The 15,749-nt window shown below is 40.3% G+C and overlaps 1 protein-coding gene across 3 annotated transcripts in view; it reads left to right on the top strand.

Annotated features, from left to right (window-relative positions):
* Positions 1-15,749, top strand: part of prorp (protein only RNase P catalytic subunit) — a 70,203-nt gene that overhangs the window by 43,622 nt on the left and 10,832 nt on the right. For all 3 annotated transcript variants that reach the window (XM_078233803.1, XM_078233805.1, XM_078233804.1), the window contains exon 5: positions 13,029-13,177. In XM_078233803.1, coding sequence (XP_078089929.1) covers positions 13,029-13,177 — 149 coding nt within the window. The remainder of the gene's footprint in view (positions 1-13,028; positions 13,178-15,749) is intronic.

Here is a 15,749-nt window from a genome sequence, read left to right as displayed (position 1 = left end):
CCTTGGGTGACTGTATGAAGTTTTCACATTCTCCCCCTGTCTCCATGTGTTTCCTCCGGGTATTCCGGTTTCCTCTTACAGTCCAAAGATGTGCAGATTACTCAGGGGCATAGGTTGAAAGTGAGAGGGGGAAAGTTTAAAAGAGATGTAAAGGGCAAGCTTTTCACACACAGGATGGTGAATGTCTGGAGCACACTGCCGGAGGATGTGGTGGAAGCAGATTCTACAACAAGGTTCAAGAGGCATCTGGATAGATACATGAATAAGCTGGGAATAGAGGGATATGGACCACGTAGAGGCAAGAAAATATTAGATTAGAGGGGCATCTGTGTCGTCACTGACCTGGTGGGACGAAGGGCCTGTTCCTGTGCTGTATTGTCCTTTGTTAGGTGGATTGGCCATGCTAAATTGCTGCTTACTGTCCCAAAACGTATAGGTTAGGGGGGATTAGCGGGGTAAATATGTGGGATTATGGGGATAGGGCCTGATATGGGGAGAGGGCTCTGACGGAAAGTCAGTGTAGACTCGATGGGCCAAATGACCTCTTTCTGCACGCTGGAGATTCTGAGATTCTATTCAATGAGAAAAAGGGAAGTGCAAAACGAGAGGGTGTCAAATGAAGGTGAGGATGTAGGAGGAAAACCAGACTCAGCAAAACAATTTTACCAGCCCTTTGGGAACAAACTAGAGGAGGCAAAGCTTTCAAATTGGGGTGGGAAGGCGTCTGGTGGTGCACCTGATGTCTTCCCACTGCTATATCTCTTATTTTTTCAGAGGATATGGGTGTCACTAGGCCTGCCTGATGTCAGCTTACAGGCTCCACTGTACCCTCACCTTGCTGGTGCACCCCCAGCATGGCCAATGCTAGTAGGTTGAAGGACTTGGTTACAGTCTAGATATCTATTAACCAAGATAATCCTGGCCATCACAATGACCCTCTGTGTCACAGAATACTCCCCTTCCCCAACCCCTACTGTATCCCTAAGTCAATAGACCTACTGCTATGAGATGGATTTGACCAAATGCTTGAATGTCACACATTTATTTGAGGTGATATATTACTCATTGAGTGGACTCTATGACTACACCCTCTGGAATACAAAAGTGCAAATGCTCCATGAGGGGATGAGATTCTTTTAGGGAGGCCGGGGAATTCCCATCTCTAAACCTAGCAGCTTCAAGAGGCTTCTCCTGTTTGTCCAGATGCCCACTTATTCTTAGAGTCATTATCACACTGGGGAATTATCCCGATTGGTACAATGGGTTATTGCAGGGAGGTCGATGATTGAAACACATCAGAATTAATCTTGCGTGAATGTGCAATTATAGTGAAGGCTCCAGATTGCCTCTGTCATTATTGAGTTGCTCCTAACATGTCTCAGCTGTGCATTCTTCATGTGGTAATACAGATTCCACATCGGCATACTTTAATTGCCCCCCCCCCCCGCACCCCATGCCCGGCCCCAGTGCTGTGATCCACTCCTTCCAGAAATCCTAACAGCAGCGTCTTTTCTTAGTTTCACTTTCTGCTGCACCCTTGCTTGAGGATCGTGATGGTGCTGCTGACCCTCTGGTTTGACAGCTCCCGGCAATGGGCCATGCCGATCTTGTAGGACATCAACTGTCAAAATATGGCCAGCCAGTGGATTGCCTCCATTCAGTCCTGGCAGCTGGAATTTTGCTGCCTCCACAGAATTTCAGCCAAATAGTTTGCTGGAGGCTTAGGAGAAAGGGAAACAAAAAGTCTTAAAATTATGGTACAAAGGAGGTCATCCAGTAAAGAACTACAAAGGTTCTTTATACTTTCCAGGTCTGTAGTCCCTCTACAACCCTTTCAGAAATTGAGTTCCAGACTCTCTGTCTTTTGAGTGAAAATATTTCTCCTCAACTCTCCTCTGATCCTTCTACCAATTACTTTAAATCTATATTCCTTCATTATTGACCTGTCAGCAAGTGGTCTGGTAGCATCTGTGGAGATTTAAAAAAGTGTTAAGAATATTAATTTATTGGGAACAAATAACAAGTGAATAGCTGGTGAGTTGTATCTTTTATTAATAATTACCACTAGTAATGTGTACTCATAATTGGCATTTCGCTATATTAATGAAATTTATTAATAGTGGTAAATTTTTTTTGTATTGGTAAAGCTTTATTACTGTTGGTAAGGTTTATTACCAGTGATAAAGTTTATTTGTAATAACAATGTTATCATGAAGATGGTTGTGCAGGAGTGCATATCCTGTGCTATGTGAACTCCAAAATACATTGCATGTCCTGGATAATCATTTATGGGGTTGAGAGCTTTGCCAATAGCATATTTATAGATGTGGTCACCCCGTAGCTTAAGGCAATACAGAGAGATCGGAAATGGGTGACCATCAGGCAGTCAAAAAGGAACAGGTAGGTAGCACAAGACTCCTCTGAATGCACCCCACTCTCCAACAAGTATTCAATTCTGAATATCAGTGAGAATGATTGTTCACCTGGGGAGTTCAGCAAGAGCATCATGGGTAGCTCAGTTGTGCAGGGGGTTACAAGAAGGCTGGAAGAGCAATAGTGATTGATGATTCAATAGTTAGGGCAATAGATAGAAATTTCTCTAGCCACAGATGTAAATCTAGGATGATACGTTGCCTCCTTGGTGCCAGGGTCAAGAATGTCACTGAGCTGCTGTAGAGCATCCTGAGGGGGAAGAGGTGACTTGCCAGCAGTCATGGTACACATTGGTCCAAACAGCATAGGCAAAAAGAGGGATATGGTCCTGTAATCGGAATTTAGGGAGCTAAGTAGAAAATTAGCAAGCAGGACCACAAAAGCAATAATCTCAGGACTACTTCCAGTAGCATACACAAGTAGCCAAATAGGATAAAGAGGATGAATGCATGGCGGATAAGATAAGAATACATGGCTGGCGGTCGTTGGGATCAGCTCTGGGATAGATGGACATACAGGCTGCATGGGTTGCCTCTAAATAGAGCCAGAACTGAGTTCCATTTTGCTCGTGCTATCAGGGACAGTTTAAACTAACTTGACAGGGGTATGGGAACCAGAAGATAACATCAGAGAGGAATACTGGGGTTCACAACATGCTTGGAAACAGCAATAGAAGAGGGAATATTAAATTAATAGGTGGATCAGAGTTAGGAAAAAAAGTAATAGAATCTGAATCAGGATTATAGGGCATGAATGTGAATGCACAGGGTATGATTAATAAAAGTAAATTACAGGCGCAGATTGACTTGTGGATATATGATTTTGTGGCTCTAATAAAGACCCGCCTCAAAGAAGTGATTAAAAATGCCTGGATACAAGGTATTCAGGAAAGATAGCAAAGAAAGAAAATGGGGAGGGATGGTGGTATTGATTAATGAGAGCATTGCAGTGCTGGAGAAAGAGGATTTACCACCAGAGGGATCAAGGACAGAATCTATTTGGCTAGAACTAAGGAACAAAAACAGTGATATTACATTGCTTGGTGTAATCTATAGGCCACCAGTTAGTGGAAGGGATGCAGCAGAAGAAATTTGCAAGAAAATTACTTTAGCTATTGGGAAATTCCAAAGAAACAATAATTTGGGACAAAAGTAAAAGCCTCATGAGAAAATGCAGGTTAATTAAAGAAAACGAGCTTGGATTTCTTGAGGGAAAATCATATTTAATTAACTTGCTGGAACTTTTTGTAGAAATAACAGAAAGGGGTGCTGAGAGCACTGCTGTTCAAGTGGTATGCTTCGACTTCCAAAAGGCATTTGATACGGTACCACATAACAGACTTGTGAGCAAAGTTATAGCTCATGGAATAAAAGAGACAGTAGCAACATGGATATGAAATTGGCTGAGTGGAACAACGAGTAGTGGTTAATGGACATTGTTCAGGCTGGAGGAAGGTTTGTAGCAGAGTTCTCCAGGCCAGTGTTGAGACCTTTGCTCTTCCTAATATATATTAATGACCTGGACCTTAGTCTACAGGGCACAGTTTCAAAATTTGTGGATGATACGAAACTTGGAAGCATTGTGAACCGTGAGCAGGATAAGTGTAGAACTTCAAAAGGACATGGTCAAGTTGGTGGAATGGGCAGATAGGTAGTAGATGAAGTTCAATGTGGAAAAATGTGAATTGATTCATTTTGCTAGGAATTACTTTGGAGAGACAATGTAAAATAAAGGGTACAATTCTAAAGGGGTACAAAACAGTGGGACCTGGGTATAGAAGTGAATAAGTCATTGAACATGGCAGGATGAGTTAAGAGAGCATTAATAAATTATATAGTATCCTAGGCTTTGTTAATAGGAGCACAGGTAGAACAGCAAACTGACTACTTTGAATTTGTATAAAGCACTAGTTCAGCCACAGCTGGAGTACTGCATCCATTTCTGGCCACCACACTTTAGAGAAGATGTGAAGGAGTTTGCGAGAAAAGATTTATGAGAATTTGGAGAAGTTGGGACTATTTCCATATTTACAGAAGGGTATACTTGCATTGGAGGTGGTACAGCAGTTCACTAAATTGGTCCCTGAGATAAGGGGCTTGTCCTATTATGAAATGTTCAATAACTTGGGCCTATGTTATCTAGAGTTTAGAAGAATGAAAGGCGATCTCATTGAATCATTCAAGATTCTGAAGAGGCTAATAGGATAGATGTGGTCAGGGAATAAAAATGAGGGCATAGTCTCAGGATAAGAGGCTGACAATTTGAGACCAAGATGAGGAGAAATTACTCAAAGGATTGTAAATCACTGGCATTCTCTAACCCAGAAGGTTGTTGATGATCCATCATTGATTATATTTAAGGCTGTGAGAGACAGGTATTTGGTCTCTTGGAATCAAAGGATATGAGAGCAGGCAGGGGATTGGAGTTAATATCCAAGATCAGCCATGATTGCAATGAGTGGAGAACGTTTGACAAGCCAAATGGTCTATTCCTGCACCTATTTCTTGTGTACCCTTTGCTTCCTGCCATAAGCCAATTTTGGATTCAACTTCATACTATCCCTTCGGATCACGTGGACTTTTACTTTTTTGACTTGTCTGCCATGTGGGACTTTGTGAAAAGCCTTGCCAAGATCTGTGTATACATTATTCTCATCGATCCTCCTTGTCATTCCCTCACAAAATTCAATCTAGTATTGGCAGCACATTTGCACACTGTCCCTTCATCCTAGTCATTAATGTAATTATAAATATTTGAGGTCTAAGTACAAATTCCTTTGGCACTCCAGTAGTTACAGCCTGCCAATGTGAGAATGAGCCATTTAGCCAAAATCTCTGTTTCCTATTAATTAGCCAATCCTCTACCCATGCTAATGTATTACTCCCAAACCATGAGTTCTTATCTTTTTACTTTTAGTTTGGCACCTTATCAAATGCCTTTTGGAAATACAAACATGCTACATGTACTCATTCCCCTTTATCTACCCTGTTGAATCCTCAAAGAAGCAGAACAGCACAATGTGCAACTGTTGGTCCACATAGAAGCCCTTGTGTCAATATAGTGGTAACTCTTCACTGATTTATATGTTTCTAAAGATATTGTTGAGGTAAAGGAATAGTGTGAATTTGAAACATCTTCTCATGTTTGTATTGACATCTTTCCAACCTTTCTGTCTGATATAATATGGTTCATTTTTCTTGTTTAATAAATATGTTATTCTTTGTGTTAAAAGTTCAGCAGCAAACTCCTGTGAGTTTATTCAGTAACTTTCCTCCATAGTTTCTTAAATAAATTAGGATCTATCAAGCCAGGTTTCACTCTGGAATCTGACTTGTCCAGTATTAATACCAGCCGGGATCGTAAAAAGTGTCTTAAAGGAGAAAATCGAGGTAGAGAGGCGTAGAGGTATAGGGAGGGAATTGCAGAGCTTTGGACCTGGTTAACTGAAGGCATGGGCACCAGTGGTGGATCAGTAATAATTGGGAATGCACAAGAGGCCAAAATTGAAGGAGCATAGATATCTCGGAGGATTCTGCGGTTAGAGGAGACTATAGACATAGGGCAGGGCAAGACCATGAAGAAATTTGAAAGCAAGGATGAGGATTTTAAAATGAAGACATTTCTTGACTGGGAGCCAATGAAGGTCAGCAAGCACAGGAGAGGCAGTGAAATGGGATTTGCTGTGAATTAAGGCAGGAGCAACAGAGTTTTGGATGACCTCCAGTTAAAAAGGGATAGAATGTGGAAGACCAGCCAAGACTGCATTGGAATAGGTGCGCCTAGAGGTAACAAAGGCATAGATAAGGATTTCAGCAGCAGATCAGCTGAGACTAGTGAAGTCGAACGATGTTATGGAGGTAGGAATAGATGGTCTTAGTGATGACATGAAGTCGGGAGCTCATCCCGGGATTAGATATCTTACCAAGATTGCAAACAGCTTGGCTGACAGCAGACTTGGAGAAGAAAGGGACAATACCTGAAGAGTGATTATGGTTTGCAGCATTGGTGGAGATGGGGGGGGGGTAAAAGGCAGAGTTCTGTGATCAGCAGGGAATTGAATCATTAAAAAAAGGAAATGTCATGAACAGGATAAGCTCAGTGAGGCCATTAGAGAGAAACTAAAGAAAGATACAAGTTCATAGCTAGGGCAAGGAGGAGCATTGAAGGAAGGTTGACCAGGAGGCCGAGTGAAGGAAGGGACATGGCAGGGACAGCTGATCGGATTGTCTCAATCTTAATAACAGCAATCCTTGTTATTGAAGGTGAAAATGGAGGGGCGATGGCTTTGCAAAGATGGTCTGTAGTCAAGGAAATAAGCCATTGGTGGGCTGAGCTTTCCAAGATGATCTTGGAAGTTTCAGTAAGCAGTTTTAGTGGACAAGAATAAGACTCAATAGTGTTTTAAATGGTCCAGCCAGATCTGGCCAATTAATTTACTCTAATTTGTCAAACATCGTTTACCATTCAAACAAGCAGCAAAGTTAACATGGGGTTTTATTATGATTTTCTAAATGTCTTCCTACTACTTAAAGAATTTCGCCAATGATAGATGTTAGGCTAACTGGCCTAGTTTCCTATCTTGAATAGGAGCTTTGCATTTGCTGTTTTCTAATTCTCTGGGATCTTTGCGGAATCTGGGGAATTTTTGAAGATTATAACCAAAGCAGACATTGGGTGGAATTTTCCCATCTCGCCTGCCACGGGAATCGTAGCGGGCGAGACAGGACCATGCAAAGGTCCGTTGACATCGGGCGGGATTTTCCGGTTTTGGGGCGAACATGGCCAGAAATCCCACCCATTATCTCTATAGCCACTTATTTAAGGCTCCAGCTTGCAGGCTGTTGGGTCCATAGGATATGTCAGCCCTTAGTCCCATTAGTTTTCTGTTTTCTTTTTCTCTACTTCTACTGATTATTTTAAATTCTTCCTTCCCCTTTGCCCCTTGACTTTTTACTATTATTGGGATACTTTAGTCTTTTCTACCATTAAAATAAAATCAATATCAAAGTCTCTGCCATTTCCTTTTTTCCCCACTTTTTTCCTCAGTCTCCATCTAAGGGATCAACATTTATTTTGATTACTCTCTTCCTTTTTATAAACCGGTAAAAGCTCTTGCTTTCTATTTTTATATTTCTTGCTGATTTGCTCCTATATTCTAATTTCTCCCCCTTTTTCGTCATCTTTTGCAAATTTCTAAAATTGTCTCGATCTTCTGGCCTACCATTAATTTCTGCAGAATTATATGCCTCTTTTTACAACTTGATGCCATCCTTAACTTCTTTAGTTAGTGAAGGATGGTTCATTCTTCTCTGAGACTTCCTTTTTCCCCTTTTAAAACAAGTGGAAAAGATTAATTTAATGAGGAGTGTGGTACATGCATGTTCAGGGCTGAGGCAGGGGAAGACTTGGGGGAGGTTTGTCTTGATGGGAAAAGGGCAGTCCCTAAAATAGTGATAAACTTATTCCTTGTAATAAGTGCCTTGAGGCATGTTTGAGATGCAATGAGGGACAGATTAAGTGCTTTTTTTTTCTGTATGTATTAGTGCACTTTCTGGTATCAGCTATTTCATTTGTTAAACTTGAGTGCTTAAAACTTTCTTGATAAATGATGTCAGTGGTTGATCAGTAAAGATGCGATGTATGGTAACTTTAAAGTGCCAAGAATTTAAGTTGCATTTCTTGAATCTAAAAATGCCAGTTATGATGTGGAAACACCATGTAAATTACTCTTCATTTAGTAATAAATCTTTGCAAGTTAGGTTTCATGGCAAATATCAGTTTTACGTTGTTTTGCCTTACAGCCCACTATTCATGTTCCCAAGCAAATGGAAAATTCATGAAACTTATATTTCTATTACAGATTCAGTTCTCTAATGGTTAGTTGCACATCACATCATAGTGAAGAGTTTACTTTCCATCTCTGTACCTTGCTGTCTGAAACGGTACTTTCCCCTGAATATCTTTAAATGTATCACTAACTGCAACATGTCGCGACGCATACATGAAAATTGAAGGGGGGTAATTTTGACTTTGGACTACCATCCAGCAGTAACCACCAGCCGAGATTAGGCTGTGATCTTGAGGTAGTTGCCTTGTTTACTTGAACTGGAAAGCTGTGAAGTGCCCGATGGATGTCAGTGCCCCAGCCACCAACAAGTGAGGGGGGAAGCTGGTGGAGAGATTCGCAATCATGGAGAGTTGAGATCCCAGTCCTACTATATTTATGGACCTCTTCAGTCACATCTGGTTGGAGTGTGGGCTGCTTGAAACATCTGAGTATTCAGTGATAGGATCCTTTCAAAATGTCAATGACCACTTCATCAGTAAGGCTACTGAGGAGTTGCTGTATTGTCACCTTATTGCCAGACTTTACAAGTGAAAATTTACCCCAGGACCTCTAGACTCAAACCTTATTTCAAATCCTTTTGATGTTTGATCTGAATGGAATTCTGTCCGCTGTGCATTTTATATCCATTTCACTGGATGCATGATGCAACATAATCCTTTGTGCTAAATGTGTGTGATTGTATTTTGATAACTTGATGAAAATCAGAAGTTCACACTGGTAGCGAGATCAAGTTGAAGCAGTAATCTCAAACTATCGGACATGCATTATGCATAGAATTTTTAACAAACTTCAAGTCTGTGTGGAGTTTGCACATTCTCCTCGTGTCTGCGTGGGTTTCCTCCGGGTGCTCCGGTTTCCTCCCACAGTCCAAAGATGTGCGGGTTAGGTTGATTGGCCATGCTAAATTGCCCCTTAGTGCCCTGAGATGCGTAGGTTGGAGGGATTAGTGGGTAAAATATGTAGGGATATGGGGGTAGGGCCTGGGTGGGATTGTGGTCGGTGCAGACTCGATGGGCCGAATGGCCTCTTTCTGTACTGTAGGGTTTCTATGATTTCTATGAAGTTAAGTTAAAGCAGTAAATTAGCTGAACTTTGTAGACCAGGAAAGTCCGAAGTTCAATTCCAACTAGGGCCACTAATATTGTCAGATATACTTGATAAGGACTGTCTTTTGAAGGGAGATTGGGCAAACTGGGCCTGTATATTCTAGAGTTTCGAAGAATGAGAGATGATCTCATTGAAACCTACTCAGCTAAGATGTTTCCCTTGGTTGGGGAGTTTAGAACCGGGGGCACAATTTCAAAATAAGGGGGAAACCACTTTGGGACCAAGATTAGGGGAAATTTCTTTACACAGAGTGTTGTGGATCTTTGGAATACTCTACCTCAGAGGTCAGTCATTGAGTATGTTTAAGGTAGAGATTGATATATTTCTGATTAACAATAATATGAAGGGTTCTTGGAATAAGGTGGGTAAAAAGCATTGAAGTGTCTGATAGCCATGATCATATTGAATAACAGAGTAGGCCCAACGGGCTTAATGGCTTATATATTCCCATTATGTGAAGAGTGGTACATTAATTGTCGGGAGATCAGATTTTCAAAAGTCAAAACCAGAACACATTGGGAAGGTGGGGCTCCGTGACTATTGACATGTAGGGTATCCAATGGCAGGAGTCTGGGGACAGGGCAGTTGAAGGCTAGGGGTCACATGAACTCATCTCCCGGAATATGTACAGCCAGAGTGGACAGATCTATTAAGACATCCAGTTATTGAAGACAGGAGTTATATACCATGGGTTTTTGTTTCAATGACATTTTTGCCTCCTTTTCTTAAAAAAAAACTGAACCAAGGTGTAGTTTGTCACTTGATCCCATAATCCTCTATTACACTTTTTTACTGTAAAAATGCACAATGATAATACCAGTCTCCATTTAAAAGCTTTGTTTATTCACACAGTGGGCTCCAACAATAAAATAGACATTTTGTGGGTCTTCTGAGGAGTGGTGTGATGACGGTCTCGCAATAGACAGGCATTGAAGCGGTTGAGTTGATTGTTGTGAGTAGACAAGGGTAAACTCACCATTTCTTCAATGGATCCTTCCAACAATCAACATCGATTGAAAATGATTATTACGGATGAGAAATGCCATATAGCCCATCTAAATTAATCCATGCCAGTTCATCTATTATTCAATTACTTTGGTTTAGGAAGGGATGATGGCTTGGACACAGAAATGTGCAAGACTAGAAAAGTTACATTCACTGGAGCTGAGAATGGCTTCCTTTGCTGAGTTCCATTTTGGCCACCACATTTTAGGAAGGGTGACAGGCTGCTGTAGAGATTCACTAGAAGTAAATTCATGTGGATAAACTATTGTTCTCCTTTTAAGGGGATATTTGATACAAGTGTTCACAATCATGAAAGGTTTTGATGGAGTAGATAAGGAGAAACTGTTTCCAGTGGCAGGAGGTGTTGATAATCAGTGGACACAAGACAACACTTAAAAATTTTAAGCTAATGACAGCTCCCAATTCACCATTAAATACTAACAATGAATGGTTTTGTGGCTCATAAGTTGATTTTTATCCCTACCTATTACATATAGCCAGCACCTGATTAATATTATTGGCTGTTATTGGTCCTTCTTAGAAGGCAAGGCTCATGTTTAGAATTCTTTTTAAATAAAACAAAGTCATTACTTGTCCATTTTTAGTTTTGATAGGTAACTCAATGATTTACATATGAATGAAGGGACAGAATAATGGTTATAATGAAAAACCAAGCACTTGGGTGAAATCCTTTGAGTTTTTGTGGCTGGATTACTAACATCTAGAGTTGTATTTCCTGTATTTTCTCTTCATTTGAATGGAAATTCTCCAGCTGTAGAAGTGTGATATTTTTCAATTAATTGCTTGCTTTGATTCTGATGGTAAAGTCTCTTAAAATGTTGCCCATATTCTTGTGGTCTGAAGTTGTGAATCTTAGTTGATTCTTCCTTTGTGGGATCCAAAGGAGTGCAGCATTACATAAAATTTATAGCAAAACAACAAGGAGCACCTCTAAGATTATGAAATGTTCCAGGGCACTTCAAAAGAATATCAAACAAAATTTTGAGGGGCTAAACAATAGCCTGCTCCTGTATCTATTTTAGGTTTATTGAAAACAAAGTTAACAGTAACATAAAAGTTAATATAGCAATCAATGCTTTCGACTGCAAGATTTCTAATATCTCCTCAAAACAAAAATGACTGACACTTTGCTAACTCTCCTAGGAATAGTAAAACTGGACCAGAATTTATATTACCTATACATGAGGGTTTGTCCATTAACATGAATTTTCAAGCCCTTTGGCACAAGGCAACAACTTGAATTTATGTACAGCTTGTAATGTACATGACATCCCATGTGACATTGCAAAGTAACACGAGTGATGGATGCCATGGAAGATGGGTTAGAAAACGATTAACGCAAAAGAATAGTTTTTGAAATTATTTTAAAGGAGGGTGGAAGGATGAATGGGAATGGAATTCAGAGACCAGGGCAAAGAAGACTGAAAGCTCTGTGACAGATCTCAGTGTGAAGAATGGAAAAGTACACAAGACCCCCAGAGGCCGAGGACTTGTGGTAATTTATTTCCACAGAGCAGGAATATTGTTTGGTTGCTGAGTACCATCACAGTATTTTAAAAAGATGCTTAAAACGATCATGAGTTGGTTAACACTTCCATGCCATGTTACTGCAGGGCTTGGACAACAAACAGGCTTGAAATGGCTTCTAACAGGTAACATTTACATCATACAAGTGTCTGGGAGTGACTATCGCCAATAATAAAAATTCCAACTATCTTCCCCCACTTCCAACAGCACTTTCACAATTGATCAGAAGTTTAACGAGAACAGTTATGCCAACACCAACTACAAAAGTAGGGAGAGGATGAGTATGCTAATGGCTCATGCAGCAGAGAAATTCAACACCATTCAGGACAGAACAATTTGCTTGATTGCGCCTCTGCACCCCTTCTGTCGCCAGCACATCATGGCTAAATATAAACTCTCTATACATGCATTGCAAGAACTTGCATTGCAAGAACTCACCAAAGTTTTTTTTGACAGCAGCTCCCATGCAATCTCTACTACTGAAAGGGGTAACAGCAACAATTTCATGAGAACACCTTGCATTTTTGGACAAGTATTGCTATTCTTTTGAAGCTATTGGGTTAATTTTCTGGAATTTCCAATCTAACCTCATAGAATATTGTGCTGCAGGGTAAAAATCCATCATCACCTTCTGAGGAAATAAATTTAAAAACTGGTACGTCACTGACTTAAGTCCTGTAACAAGGAGCAGTTATATTGGTCTTCTACAAGAGCTGATAACAAAAATTAAAAACTATTACAAAAAATTGCATTCTATACTGGGGTTCGATCATATTTTCTCCCAGGAAAACACTATCCCAAAAATCAACTAACATTTTGTATGGTAAAGATTTGAATAGTGTTATATGATGAAGAGCATGAGCTGATACAGTTAGCAGTATAAGTGCATGACATTCAGTGCTTTCCAAATACCGCCTTTGCAAGTTTCATAACTTCCTACGTGGTATTGCAGCAGTGCTCAGTTACTGCTTCATTATCAAAAGAAGAAAATATACTTCGACATCTGTAATGGGGATTCATAACAGATTAAATTATCAGATAGCAAACAGTGCAACTTTAAAATTTGCAACATGTTTTTTCAATACAGCTTCTTGATGTAGTTTCTTACCTCGCACGTCAAAAGCTGCGTCTCCTTGTCCTTGGACGCAAACACATGCTACGGGGGACATCCAGCTGGAACAAAGGTCACATGGCTCTCATTCAGAAGTGTGCTGACTGCTTCTTCACAGCAGATATGTAAGTCTAAAAGGATTTTTCATGTCGTAAATAATCAAGGGAACTCAAGAAAATGCTTTCATTGCCTTTTTTTTAAAATGAATAATTGCAGCATGCATAATTGCAATGGCAGAGAAGCCAAAGCCTTATGCAGCCTATTTCTAATGCTGTTCATTTTCAACACTATGGCCCTATCCATACATAGAATCATAGAAACCCTACAGCACAGAAAGAGGCCATTCGGTCCATCGAGTCTGCACCGACCACAATCCCACCCTGGCCCTATCCCCATAACCCTACATATTTGCCCACTAATCCCTCTAACCTACGCACCTCAGGACACTAAGGGCAATTTTAGCATGGCCAATCAACCTAACCCGCACATCTTTGGACTGTGGGAAGAAACCGGAACACCCGGAGGAAACCCACGCAGGCACGAGGAGAATGTGCAAACTCCACACAGACAGTGACCCAAGCCGGGAATCGAACACAGGTCCCTGGAGCTGGGTCATAGAGGTTTACAGCATGGAAACAGGCCCTTCAGCCCAACTTGTCCATGCCACCACGTTTTTACTGCTAAGCTAGTTCCAATTGCCCACATTTGGCCCATATCCCTCTATACTCATCTTAACCATGTAACTGTCAAATTGGTCAACCTTAATAAATATTCATTCTGGTATAAACATATCTAACAGGAAATATATAATGCTTTATTTGTAGATGTGTTGGCCAGCAATTTTGATCTAAATTACAATGCAAATTTCTGGTAATTTAAGGAATGTGCCATTTATTCCCTTCTATAAATCATTTCTGAGATAAAGAGCAGCATTTGTCTCAACACAGCCTTGTGGAACTCCATCTGTGACTAGATCCTGTTTGGCTCAGTTGACATCTCTTTAGCTACCCAATTTCATCCAATTATTTCCACCTGACTGCATACTCGGTATAATTTTCCTTAAATCTAACATCACAAATAATTGTTTTGCTCTCCTGAAATCGGGCACTAATGTTTGATTGTTGTCAGTAACAACTTGTCTGACCACTGAAATCTAACAATTCAGTGCTCACTTTTGCTAGATGTTACCCCATATGAAGATCACATATTATGTGACCACTTTCTCAAGAGCAAATGAGATGAGAATAAATGCTTGTCTTATCAGCAATGATCAAAATATGTGAATGATTTTTAAAAAATATCCAATAAATGGTTCCCTCTAGTACCTGGCTTAACATGCTCAATAAGGAAATCCAAAGATGTGCCGGTTAGGTTGATAGGCCATGCTAAAATTGCCCCTTAGTGCCTTGAGATACGTAGATTAGAGGGATTGGCGGGTAAATGTGTAGGGATATGGGGGTAGGGCCTGGGTGGGATTGTGGTCGGTGCAGACTCGATGGGCCAGATGGCCTCTTTCTGCATTGTAGGGTTTCTACGATTTCTATGATTATCTCAGTATCATTCATGACCCAGAGCTTTCTTTCAATGATGAAGGATATCTGGCATACAATTGCTCAAAGGCTTTAACGAGACTTCCAACCATCTAACACCTCTTTCAATACTGAACCCTATACAGGGGATCTGTAAACAAGGCAGTAACCAACCATGCTCTTCAAGCATTCAGACTGAAGTATCCTTACTGAGTAGTCTAAATCGGGAAGTTAAAAAACAGGAAATGGAAATTACATTAAAATCATTTGTAGGAAGTGAAATAATAATTGGGAATACAAATGGTATTAACAGAGAAGAAAGAGACAAACATTCACGTTGCAGATATTTTTAAATATCTGCAACATGAATTTTCTTCAGAGGGAATGAACGCCACACTTGTAAAAAAATGACTTTTCAGAGCTAGTGAGATTGTTCAACACTTATGTTAATTTCTGTAGTGATCAGTTTTGCAATTAAAAACTTACTCCTAAATGAACCAGCCTAACATTTTGTTTTGTGGCCTTTAGTGCAGAGTTAGTGAGCAAGTGTCTCGGGTTCATGGCATTAGTGATTTTAGTGCTGGGTCTATCGCCAAAAACTGAACCAGTACACTTCATGGAAGAGTAGATCTTTGACAGTAACTTTTGGATTTCTGCATTTTACTGCATATGTATAGATACCAGAGGTTGCTGTCAGATTTACGTGTGGGGAGCACTGATAGCCTCATTGTTAATATTGCAGCAACATCAGGGCCATTGAATATTGACAGTGTGGTCATGTAATTGGTTTACTGTTAAACTAGTAAACTCAAGGCCTCGACTAATGATCCGGAGACATGAGTTTAAATACCAGCACAGCAACTAGGGCATTTGAATTCAATTAATTAAATATGGAATAAAAAATTAATGTCCGTATTGGTAAACATGAAATTATCATTGTCATCAAACTCCCCTTCTGGTTCAGAAATATGGTTTAAGGGAATAAATCAGCCATCCTTATCCAGTCTGGCCTATATGTGATTCCAGACCCACAGCAGTATATTTGACCCTGAACTGCCCTCTGAAATGACCCAGCAAGCCATTAGCTTATATTCAAGAAAGTGGTTCAGCCCCACTTTCTCAAGAGCAAATGGGATGAGAATAAATGCTTGTCTTACCAGCAATGATC

This window comes from Mustelus asterias, chromosome 18 (genome assembly GCF_964213995.1).
Source record: "Mustelus asterias chromosome 18, sMusAst1.hap1.1, whole genome shotgun sequence".
In the NCBI taxonomy this organism is placed as follows: domain Eukaryota; kingdom Metazoa; phylum Chordata; class Chondrichthyes; order Carcharhiniformes; family Triakidae; genus Mustelus; species Mustelus asterias.
Note: the sequence above shows the minus strand (reverse complement) of the source record. Positions and strands in the feature narration are given on the sequence as shown.